Source organism: Pongo abelii, chromosome 14 (genome assembly GCF_028885655.2).
Source record: "Pongo abelii isolate AG06213 chromosome 14, NHGRI_mPonAbe1-v2.0_pri, whole genome shotgun sequence".
Taxonomy (NCBI): Eukaryota; Metazoa; Chordata; class Mammalia; order Primates; family Hominidae; genus Pongo; species Pongo abelii.
Window position 1 is genome coordinate 107,013,266 of NC_071999.2, and position 12,386 is coordinate 107,025,651.

At 42.5% G+C, this 12,386-nt stretch overlaps 1 protein-coding gene across 1 annotated transcript in view; it reads right to left on the bottom strand.

Moving 5' to 3' along the window:
* Nucleotides 1–7,910, bottom strand: part of LOC100461541 (protein SET-like) — a 47,120-nt gene extending 39,210 nt beyond the window's left edge. Inside the window, 3 exon segments of the mRNA XM_054529357.2 lie at nt 5,224–5,333; nt 5,423–5,515; nt 7,723–7,910. Of these exon segments, the coding sequence (XP_054385332.2) occupies nt 5,224–5,333; nt 5,423–5,515; nt 7,723–7,910 (391 nt within the window).
* Nucleotides 7,911–12,386: the final 4,476 nt, after the last annotated feature.

A 12,386-nucleotide genomic window follows, 5' to 3' on the forward strand; every position in this document is an offset into this window, starting at 1 on the left:
ACACAAGGAAAGGACCTTGAGGTATTTATAGCAAGAACTTACAAATAGAGGGGAGGGAAGTGTCCTCTGACCACTAAACTATACCTAATGGCTTAGTGCCGGGCAGTGTGAAGTCCACCAGAGAGCCGAGGCAGATCCTAATCTAAGACTCACCCGATGCAACCTGCTGCACATGGTGTCTGTGGAAGTGCTGTGGTGGGTTAGTCAGCCAAGGAAGCTGAGAAAAGGGAGAGCAGAGAGGACAGCAAAGGGGCACATCTTTTAGGCATCCGCAGGTCCGCAGACTGGGTCCTGGGAAGCTGGGTAGCCGAATAGTGAAGGGCTGGATGATCCTGGGTTTATATCCTTACTCCCTTCATAAGTTGTATAACTTTGAACAACTTACTTAACCTCTTTAAGCCTCAGATTCCTTGTGGGAATGGTTAGACCTCCCTCCCTCCCTCTCTCCCTCCCTCTCTCCCTCTCTCTCTCTCTCTCCCTCTCTCTCTCTCCCTCTCTCTCTCTTTCTCTCTTTCTTTCTTTTTTGAGACAGGATCTTACTCTATTGCCCAGGCTGGAGTGTAGTGGTGCAATCTTGGCTCACTGCAACCTCTGCCTCCTGGGCTCAAGTGATCCTCCCACCTCAGCTTCTGGAGTAGCTGGATCTACAGGCACATGCCACCACACCCAACTAATTTTTATATTTTTTTGTAGAGAGGGGGTTTTGTCATGATGCCCAGGCTGGGCTCAAACTCCTGTGCTCAAGCAGTCTGCCTGCCTTGGCCTTCCAAAATGCTGGGATGACAGGTGTGAGCCACCACGCCTGGCCTAGACCTCCCTTTGATTGGTTGTGTATGTAAAGCACTTAGTAGAGTGCCTGGTACCTACTAAGTGCTAGTGGATGGTGGTCATTATAATAATGATCATGCAGCAAGTATGCGTTAGGACTCTTGGGCATGCATAAGTGGTAGAATGAGTTTATCCAAAAGGCGGAATGTAATGGAGGAGAAATACACATATATCTAGTGTATATGTTGATTGCTAAACCCAGCAATAGAGTTTATGTGACCATAATCTGGACAGGGGACCAGCTAGAATCAGAGTCTCCAACGTCACCAGGACTTTGCACTTCTGTAGGTTATTTGGCATCTTATTTATAAAATTTTGTTGCCTGATTGGGTAAAACTAGGTACTTTCCAAATCTTGAGAAAGATCAAAGAATTTTATCCTTTTCTCTGCAAGTAACTACTTATTCCTTCAGCAAAAGGAGAGAGGAGAAAATGAATATTACTGTCATCACTAAAATGGCTACAGTAACAAGAAGTTTAATGATTGAGAAGAAGTTAAAGTAAAATGGTCTCAAGGAGTGCCTCTTTTCTCAGCATCACACAAGAAAAGTTTCTTTACTTAGATATTTGATTCTCATTTACTGTTGCCTTGTTGTGCTCTCTGTGGCCAATTTGTCACTAGATGCTGAAGCTCTCAGTCATGTCTCCTTTGCTATTCTCATGGGTCCTGAAAATGGAACCCAGTGTTTTTTTCCCTTTGTTTCTTTGACCACACAGGATTTTGTTTGGGTTATTAAACTGGGATATGTGGTAGAACATTTCCACTGGAAAGATGAGAAAAGATAAACTACACCAAGACTTCTCTGTTTTCAATTTTGCTGTGACTTATTTCATCTTTGCTCAATATCATTTCTTGCTCTTGGTGAGAAATGGAGCTCGTAATAAATATAGTTTTGTGGGAAAATGATATAACATTACCAAGCCCAAACCAGGGGGCACAGTCATCATCCAAGTCACTGTATGAAAAGCATTCTTAGCTTTGGTTTTCATTCCCTTTAGGCTGTTTCTGGAGGAGATAGACTATTCCATTCTAGAATTATGTGCCTAATACTGTCATTTTATTTCTTGAGAAGATTTTTATGTATATTTGTGTAATATGTAAAAATACAATATAATAAACACAAACATAATGTATAAATGTAATATGCATGAATGCAGACATGAATGCAAGTTTAGTAACTCACACTTTAATAGGAAGACCTAGGACCCTAAAGAAATGATAGCTTTTGTCAACATCATTGTTCCCCCAGCTGCTTTGGGGCTTTGTCATATTTTTATACAAAGCCCTATTGTGCCTACTGCCCTTCTGACCGTTCAAGATTCATTGTTACCCTGACAGGAGCTGTGGAGGGGACGGGCGCATTCATTCCTTTCTTTGTTTGGACCAGACCCTGTCCAATTGTGAGTGGAGACTGAATGGCTCAGGTGCAATTAGTTGGCTTCTGTGTTTGCTGACCAAGAAAATGCTAAGCTTTTAGCTCTGATGGTACCCAAAGAAAATCCTGTTGTTGGTACCAATTTCTAGTAGCCTCACTTCTGGGGTTGAGTTCTCTTAATTCATATGGGATATAATAAGATGTCTTTGCATAGATTTTGATAGTGCTTGGAGCTGCAGCACTTAGACACCACCAGCTGTCGACGGTGTCAAATAAAAAAACAAATCCATATTTCAAAAGGATTACTGCAAAGTGGGAAGAAGAAAGGATAATTGCAATCGGGAGAAAGCTATGACCATAAGGTTGGCAGGCGGCTCAAGAGAGAGGCAGAACGGGCTTTCTTTTACAGAGAGGAGTAAACAAGGCTGGAAGGAACTGGGTGTGGGAAGTGGTAGGCTAGTAGATGAGAGAACGTTCTACTCTGAGGTCAGCCTGTTCTTAGGGGTGGCTCTGTGCTGCTCAGGCTGAGGGTGGGTCAAAGTTGCTGTGGAAGGCGAGCAGCTTGACCCAAGCTTGGTTAAAAAGCATTTTGTTCCACTTGATTCATGAGGACAAGCAGTTCAGCTAATCTTTTGTGAGGCCAAGAATGGGACCTGGTGTGTCTGTGTCATCTCATCCTAGGTAAAACAAAGGGAACATTCATGAGTCTTCTTTAAGTCCTGTGGGGACAGGGAGTTCTTTGCAGGTAGCTGTTTTCTGGAACACAAGAGAGTGAGGGGATTTCTTAACCATCCCTGTTTTGCAGGATTAGTGGGCTCAGGTAAAATTCAACATTGTCAATGGTTATGCTTAGAAGTTGTCAAACTAAATAACAGAGCGTGGTTCTCCAAAAGAAAAGATGTTTATTTGGGAAGAGAGCATTGCAATGGGAATATGAATGCCATAATACACTATGTGTGTATTCAGGGAGGTAGAAGAAGAAAAAGGCTTTGAAAGGAAAAAACGAAGAGGGTTACATCATCGTTTTGAAATAATTATTCTTGGCTATAAGGATCAACAGGGGTGATGCCAGTGCGGGGTTAGACAAGCAGCTACTGGGCAGATGTCCTTCCAGTAGTATTTTTGTGGGTATGGTTGTGATGGTCTTTGTGTAAGGTTGTGGTTTTTGTAGTCTTTCTTTTTTTTAAATTTCAACTTTAAAATTTTAGATTCAGGGGGTACACACACCGGTTTGTTTCATGGGTATATTGCGTGATGCCAAGGATTGGAGTGTGACTGATCCTGTCATCCAGGTAGTAAGCATAATACCCAGGTCTTTTTCATTATCAGGCCTGCTAGCAGGAGAACCCTTTCTTTATGGCCTTGCCTGGCTCTATTTGTCAGGATTTATTTTAGCATTAGTGGCTCCATCTTGATTCAGGCACCTTTCACAAAGTGAACTGGTGTCTTTATACATGGCAGGGTGCCAAGTCATGCTCCAGTTTCCCTGGGAGAAGGTGGGTTCCCATCAGCAGTGGCAGACTGATGATGCATAGCACAGAGACACCAAGAGAGAGAATCTGTTTCCAAAGGAGGAACCACAGTTTATTTAGGGAGAAAAATTGCTTTGGAAAGAGAAAAACTCTCTCTCCTGAAACCCAAGAAAGGAACATACCAAAACCTTCTGTTCTTTGCTAAATAAGAGCAAAGTTGTGTGTAGTAAGACAATTTTAATAGAGAATTATCAGCAGGACATAAATGGGCAGTGAGTGGGGTTTCCAATGGGTATCATGGAAGACAGATTTTCTTTGCATTAAAATTTGGTCTTGTTTTGTATTGTTTAATTATGATCATTTCAGATCCACATTCACTTGAGTTCTTGTAAATAAATCCAGGCTCTTTTGTGTATACTCTAACAGTGGTGGTTCGTTGCTCTATCCTGCGCTGCCGTGGCTTTGTTATATCACAAAACCCAGCAAGAATTTATCTTGCTGCTAATAAAATCAGAAGATGGCCCAGAAGAAGAAGACAAGGATTTCATCTTTTTTGAGGTTGCCCCATCTCTAACCAGTGACAGAAATGGCAGACCCAATTTAGGTCAGCTTCTACCATGTCTCTTAGGATTTGTGCCTGCAGCATCATAAACAAAAGTGGCATATGGAAATGACAAAGACAGCCTGACACAGTTCTTTGATATACTTGTATTGTTTGGGCTCTATGTTCATGCAATTACATAAGATATTTATTTCATAAGGAGGACTTTTGAAACTCTAGTGTAGATGTTTATTACTAAGCCTTGACTATCTGTACTTGAAAATAAACTTAATATAAATTTTAATCTATCTTTTGTGTTTACATGCATCATAGAGTGATTTTTACATGCAAGATTTTGGTAAAATTGGATGGGATCTTTATTCTGGAGTCTCTGTGTGGCTATAAAAGACATTTTCTCTTTTCCTTTTTTATTTTTTTGCCTGGTATGTTGAATCTTTCATATCCCTAAGCTTCAGTATACATGAATTGATGATTGAATAAATTAAGGATAAGCACACTGTTCTGTTCTTCTAAAACCTTTATTTATTGCTGTGATTTATCTGACAATTTACATAAAGTGCTAGTTAGTACAGCTGAAATTATTAATTCTTCAGAGAATGAGATGTTCAACTGTTTCCACAGCTCCAGGCAATTTTTCCACATTGATATGCAGGAATTACACAGACCACAACTTGTTTTTTGAATTAAAATGCATCATTGATGCTAATTTTAAGGAAGTCTCTATATTGTACTCCTATTTAACCAAACATCACATTTCCTCATTAAAATATCAGCATCCATAATGAAGCACTTTGCATTATAATTTAAAATGTCCCACTATGTTGAATGCACATTTGAACATTTAAATGTAATTCTGCTAATGTACTGATTAATTTATGTTATTCTCTTCCACTCACGTGGCAGATTTTAATTGCAATTAGTTAGCTGCTGTCAGGTCTCAGCATGCCGAAGGCTGGGGGAAGTCCTGATCGGGGTGGAACAATTACCAGGACTTTTGAGCAGGGCTGGTATTAGAGGGAGCGAGCGAGAGGACCCATCAAAGTTGTGAATCTTAATTCTCCTGGTAATAGCTATGCTTGGGGGGCCAGCATTTGCTCTGAGGAAAAAGCCAAATAAATGGGAATTATCCGAGCACTATAATACAATTAAGCTGTCACAACAACTTTGGGGACTGATCTTTTGTACTCTTTCCACGTTCGTCCCGGCGGCTTGGGGGCTGATGTAGCCGGGAACGTGCTCTCTCCGGCATCCTGGGCTTTTGATGTGTGTGATGTACAGCTGTAACAAGGCATGGGGTACAACACCCGCCTTTCACTCAATGTTGTTGAGCTACAAATTCATGTAATTAATTTTAAAAAGCCATTACTTTGATCTTCATAAATATGCCCAGGATTCAAATGGAAAACCTCAAGGGGAATTTTCTCAGGAGGATGATATGGCCAAAATGCAATTTCATTAGGGTCTACTACTTGTCCCTAAATGAGGCTGCCCCCACCGGCCCCAGCTTTTATTTCAGTGGCTGCTATTACCAGCTGCACTGCTATATTATGCAGAAAATCTGCTTGCTTACTCTGCAAACAAACTGCCTTGGTTCAATGAGCTATTCGTAATGTTATGCTAAGCTTTGTGATATATTGCTATAATTTGGTGTAAAGCACTTTTAGTTCTTACACTGGTTTTATTATGTTAAGTATAGGGCACTGGTGTTTAGAAATGAGATGAAAACATAATCCTTGAGGTATTCACTATTAGTGAGGCACAGAGGAGGGGGCTCTGGGCCCCTTGAACTTGGGTTCTAGTCCTACTTCTATCACTTCATGGTCTCTCTGAACCGCTGTGCTCTTAGCTCTCAGATGAGGACAGAATGAACAATTCCTACCTCAGGTTTATTCTGTGGGTCACATTACAAACATGGGGAAAAGAGGTCTGTAAACATTACAGCAGAATGTGCACTTCAGGCTTGATATTATAGTAGCACCTTACTTTTGTTTTTTATTGTCATGACTTAAAATTCTGACAAAAATACTGTTGAGAGAGATGGAGCTCCAAACTGCCAGCCTCCTTCTTAAGTAAGTAATTTCTAAAAACCCTGGTAAGTAGTAGAATTAAGCAGTGACAGTATTAACTGTGGTTAAATAGTAGAATTTTTGGAAGAGATTACGAAAGCTGACTCTACCCTCATTCAATAAAATGCATCAAGATTGCAGACAATCCCCAAATTTCAGTGGCTTAACACAGTAGAAGGATACTTCTAGCTCATGCTGCATGTTCCAGGGTCCACAGGGACCCAGGCAAATGGAGACCTAATTTTTTTTTTTAATTGTAGTAACACATGTGTGTTTCTGAGGCCTCCAAGGTGGGGGTAAAAAGGGATTCCAGGGGGCTGGAAGGTGTCGCCAAACACCAGCAGGGCCTCAACCCCAGCTGGTGTCCAGGCTCTTGACAGCATCTTGAGAAGGAATTCAAGGAAGAGTTGTAAAGTAGTGAAAGTATGGAGATTTATTGCAAAGTGAAAAGTATACACTCAAGAAAGGGGAGTGCAGGAGTATTCAAGAGAGAGCCATGCTCAAGGGGGTTTGGGGCTGCTGCCTTTATGTGTTTGTTTAAACAAAGGAATATTCAGGACAATTCCTGGAAAAAGGTGGAGACTTCTCGGAACTGTGGTGCCACCCATTTTTACACCAAATACCGGTTTTCCCAGAATGGTCACAACGCTGGCTGTGTTTAATATATTAATATATTTAGTATATTAATGAGTGTATCACAAACTCCTAGGAGAAACCTAGGTCAAATCCAGTGCCATGTTGGGTCTAGTTGGTCTTAGTCTTAGCTTGGCCCACACCCTGGTTGTTCAGAGTATTATCAGCCCCAAACTTCTGCAGCTATTTCAACAGTTTTTCTTTTGCTAATCAGGTTAAACTGCTGCTGGGAATTTTCCATTCTCCTGCAACCACCCTGAATGACCCCTGTCTCAGGGGGACACAGGCACAGGCCCTTACATGCTTACTCCTGGACAGGATGCAAGAAACCTCTGCTCACATCTCATAGCCCAAGGGACATGCAAGGTATGTAACATGTTAGCAGACCCATCATCCTCTCACGTGCCACCTGCTCTGAGTTGCTGACAGAGCCTGAGGTTAGTTGCTGGAAGCCCAGTCTCCTGTATTTGGATGTTGGGGTGACAGAGGAGTGGTCTTGAGGGGACAGGCTCTTCCCTTAGAGGCATTTCCTAGTGGCCTGATGCATTGGCAGAATTTCCTAGGAAGTTGCACAGACAAAATCAAGTGATGCTCCTAGAGCTTTGCAGATATCATCCGTAGTCCCTGCCCTGAAATGGCTTATAGTGTATCCTAGTATACTTCTGAAGAAGCATGACTCTGGCACGCAGAACAACTAACAGCATAGCATCCTTAACTCCTCCAGACTGTGTTAATTTCTTATGGCTGCTGGGAAAATTACCAAAAACGTGGTGGCTTAAACAATACAAATGTATTATCTTGTAGTTCTGCAGGTCGGCAGTCTGACATGGCTTAGAATTAGTGATGGCAGCCTCCTTGCTGGAGGCTCTAGGGAATCCATTGTCTTTCCTTTTCCAGCGTCCAGAGACTCCCTGCCTTCCTTTGCTCATGGCTGCCTCTTCTATCTTCAAAGCCAGCAGCATGGTCTCTGTCATCTCTCACTTACCTTTTTTTTTCTTTTTTCATTTTTATATCTTTCTCTCTAATTCTCTTCTTTTTCCTCCTCCTTCTACTTTTTGTTTGTTTCTTTTGTTTTGAGACAGGGCCTCACTGTTGCCCAGACTGGAGTGCAGTGGTGCAGTCCTAACTCACTGCATCCTCGACCTCCTGGGCTCAAGGGATCCTCCTGCCTCGGCCTCCTGAGTAGCTGGGCTTTTTTTTTTTGAGACAGAGTCGTGCTCTGTTGCCCAGGTTTCAGTGCAGTGACATGATCTTGGCACACTGCAACCTCTTCCCGGGTTCAAGCAATTCTTCTGCCTTAGCCGCCTGAGTAGCTGGGACTACATGTATGCACCAGCACACCTGCTAATTTTTGTATTTTTAGTAGATGCGGTTTCACCATGTTGGCTGGGCTGGTCTTGAACTCCTGGGCCCAAGTGGTCTGACAGCCTTGGCCTCCCAAAATGCTAGGATTACAGGCATGAGCCACGGTGCCTGGCCTCCTCCTCCTACTTTTAAGAACTCCTGTGATCCTCTTGGGCCTACCCAGATAATCCAGGCTCCTCCAGATCTGTCACAAGATCCACAATGTAGAACACATCTGCCAAGTTCCTTTTGCCATACAACCTAACATATCCGCAGGTTCTGGGGATTAGGATGTGGGGTCCTTGGGGGCCATCACTCTGCCCACCATGCAGACAAACAGTAGTGAGGACACCTGCTCTGTGCCAGAGGCTGCACCCCACTCTCTGCATGCATCTCCTCACTCAGCTTGCACAGCAGCCCTGTTAGTGAGGCCTTGTGGTGTCTTTGTTGAGTAGATGAGGAAATTGAGACTGAGAATATGACCACTAAGAAGCCAAGGCAAGCTTTGAATCCGCCTTTCATGGTGGAAAGAACACAGTTTTAGAGCATGACAGGCGGTGTGGTGAATTCAGCTTCACATCCTGATTAGCTGTGTAATACCTGGCACCTCTGTGGTTCAATCTCCTTGTACACATACCACGTCCGTCACATGGCATGAGGCATGTGGCCCTCATGAAGAGAGCTGTGCTGTTGGAACAAAGCTGAGACACATTCTCAGTGAAAAAAACCAAACGGAAAAAAAAAACCACCCCAAGTTCCTCTAGCGCCTTGGATGTCATGGTGGAAAGAACATAGGATTTGGAACAAGACTAATTTGGGCTTGAATCCTAACTCTTACTATGCAGCAGGCTCACTTTGCCAGACTGATACGTTTTCATTTGCTAATATATGTGTATATGTTTAAAGGTTTCTTTTCTTCTGTTCATTCATTAAACACGTATTCAGCCACAAGCTGGGACCTGTCAGATGAGAAGACAGGGCATGGTTTTTGTCTTCATTGTCTAGAGGAGTGGAATCCTTTATTTCCTGCTAAGTCTCTGCTCCCTTACTTTTAAAGCTTGCCTCTCTGAACTAGAAAAGGCTGCATCCCAGTTAACTTAATTTTTTTCTCCGCTACACTCCTCAGGAAGTTTCCCTGCTGCTTCTCATGCATACTCCCTTTATTCTCATTTGCAAGATCATTACTCTCCTCCTGCTCCTGGCATCTGGCCTATTTTACTATACCCTGGCCAGTCTACCTCCTAAATGTCTCTCCTCCCCTCCTTTCCATCCTCACTGTCTTAGGTCATTGTCATTTCCTAACTAGGCATGGATCCTCTTAACAGAGTTTCCTGCTTCCAGTCTCCTCCCCTGTGGTCCCTGGCCCACACTATATTTGAGGACCCCTGGGTTCTCTTAATAACATGACATCCCAGTCTACCTAAAAGATGGTGGAGAAGATGCTTTGGGGGTGGGAGGGTCAGCTGGACCGCATGTTCCCTGCTCCCGTCCTTGAGATAGAGCCTGTCTTTGGGGATGCCATTACTCATGGCTGCTGCCTCTGCCGACATTTATAGCTCTATTTTCCCATGGCTACTTCAGGACATAGACCCTTTTCTTTAATTTCCTACCTCACAGCAGACACCAGATCTGGCATGTAAGCACTTAAAAAAGGCTTTTTCTCTCCATGAGAAAAACAGCGAATGACAATACAAGGAGCTGTTTTGTACTTGTCACCAGAGATGCTCAGAGATGCTGGGGGAGGTGTTTGTGCTCCCTGCTCAGTTTTTTCTCTGCTGCACCATGGCAGAGACCATGTGTCCTCTTCATGCAGGGAGCTCCTCTAGGCATTTGTAGAGATCTCCCTGCCCTTTGGCAAAAAACCTCTAAGCCCTCCATTTCTGTCCTAGAATCTCCAGTCTTCCCAAGGGGACTGATAGTGGTACTCTGTTTTCTTCAGGGGCAACCACACTCCTTACCTAGAAGGGTGTGGCCTAGCCCTGTGGTCTCCATGCACATCCAAAAGCCACACTTGAAAATGATAGTCCAGCCTCTTTATGACAGCAACATGAACAGTAGTGGGGTTGTTGTTTCCTTACCTGTTACTAAAATGCAAATCTAACCAAGTAATTAGTGTTTATGATCCATCAATACCCCTTCATTGCCTTCTGAAAAAAGTCTGAGCTCCTGGCTCAGGCTTTTCCTATCTTTCTAAGAGGCTTTTGACACTGCCTGTTCTCTAGCTGTATTGAAATGCCTGAGGCATTCCACTCTCTTGTGCCTGTGTGCCTTGCCTCTGCTGTTCCGTCTGCCTGGAATTATTCCCACCTGGCAAATTCTTATTTTTTATTTTAAAAATTATTTTTAGAGACAGGGTATCACCCTGTCACCCAGGGTGGAGTATGCCTTGGCCTCCTGTATAGCTGGGACTACAGATGTATGCCATCATGCTTGGCTAATTATTTATTTATTTATATACATATATACATATACATATATATATACACGTTATATGTATATACACATTATATATATACACATTATATATACACATTATATATATACACATATACACATTATATGTACACACATTATATATATACACATTATATATACACATTATATATATATACACATTATATGTATATATACACATTATATATATACACATTATATATATACACACATTATATATATATGTATATATACACACATTATATATATATATAGAGAGAGAGAGAATAGAGGCAGGTCTGGCTTTGTTGCCCACATGGGTCTCAAACTTCTGGCCTCAAGTGATCCTCCCACCTTAGCCTCTCAAAGTTTTGGGATTATAGGCATGAGCCACTGCATTTAACACAAATTTCTATTTAATCTTCAACACAGCACAGGCATCCCCTCCCTTTTCTGTGAATTTGTCCCTGAAATTCTGCCCCCCAGCCCCCAACTCTTCATAGCGATAAGGATGTGATGGTGAATTCACCACACCACATGTCCTGCTCCAAAACTGTGTTCTCTCTGCTCCTAATACATACACACATATCTGGGGTGAGGCAGAAAGGTGTTTCCTCTACTCAGACTCAGTAACTGGGGACTGTGAATTAACTGGCAAAAGACAGGTTAACGGGAGAAAAGATATGTTTCCTTATTGATGTTAATTTTTTTTGTGCACAGGAGCTTCACAAGAAAGAGAAAACCCCAAGAAGCAGTTAGATTGGAAGCTTATATACCATTTTAACAAAGGGTAATACATTGTGGAGAAGTGACTAGACAAAGAAAAGGGAGGTTTAGGCTTCTGGGATGGTGGTAAATTGTGGGAAGGTGAACGTGTGTGCAGAAACTCATGGAAGATAAGGGTTATTTTAGCAAGGTTTCCCTCTGCAGACTCATCTTGGTGACTTTTCATCTTCTTCATGGCTATAAAACTGCTGGAGAGAGGATTTATGGCAGTCTTCATTTCTCAGAAGTTTCTGCTTTTAGTCAGATAAGAAAATCTCTGAGAAGTCTTCTTTCTGTATCTGTTGATACTCAGTTGCCTTCAGCTCATAATAATACATATGCCAAAGTGGCGTATCTTGGGGTGGTGTATTCTGATCCACTTCAGCTCTTTAATGTGGCCTGTGTCACATTGTTTTGATAGTCTGCTTATCTGTTTCCTCCTGTGTCTGTGAGCTTATCCAGGACAGAGATCACGAATTATTTATCTTTGCATCCCTATACTGATGCTTGGGTTCCACACCCACAGATTCTGATATATTGATCTTGGGTGCTGCCTGGATACTGGGATATTTAAAAACTCCTCAAGTGATTCTAATCTGCAGGCTGGGATGAGAACAAACTGCCTATTACCAACGTTTTAGATCCTAGCATTCTCCTAGCATTCTCCAAAGCTCTTGGGGAACTTTCTCTCAAAGCATGTCAGTGATGGAGGGGAGAATACTGAAACTAACCTCTGGCTTGAGCAGTAAGCTAGCAGGAGGAAAAGGGTTATCTTGGGAGCAGATGCCAACAGCAGCATCTTGATGTGGAAGTTGGTACTAAACTGAGATGTGGCATCAACTCATGGAGATGAGATAGTGTTTATTGGATAAAATGCACTGAGTTAGGCTGGTACAGAGGCAGACATC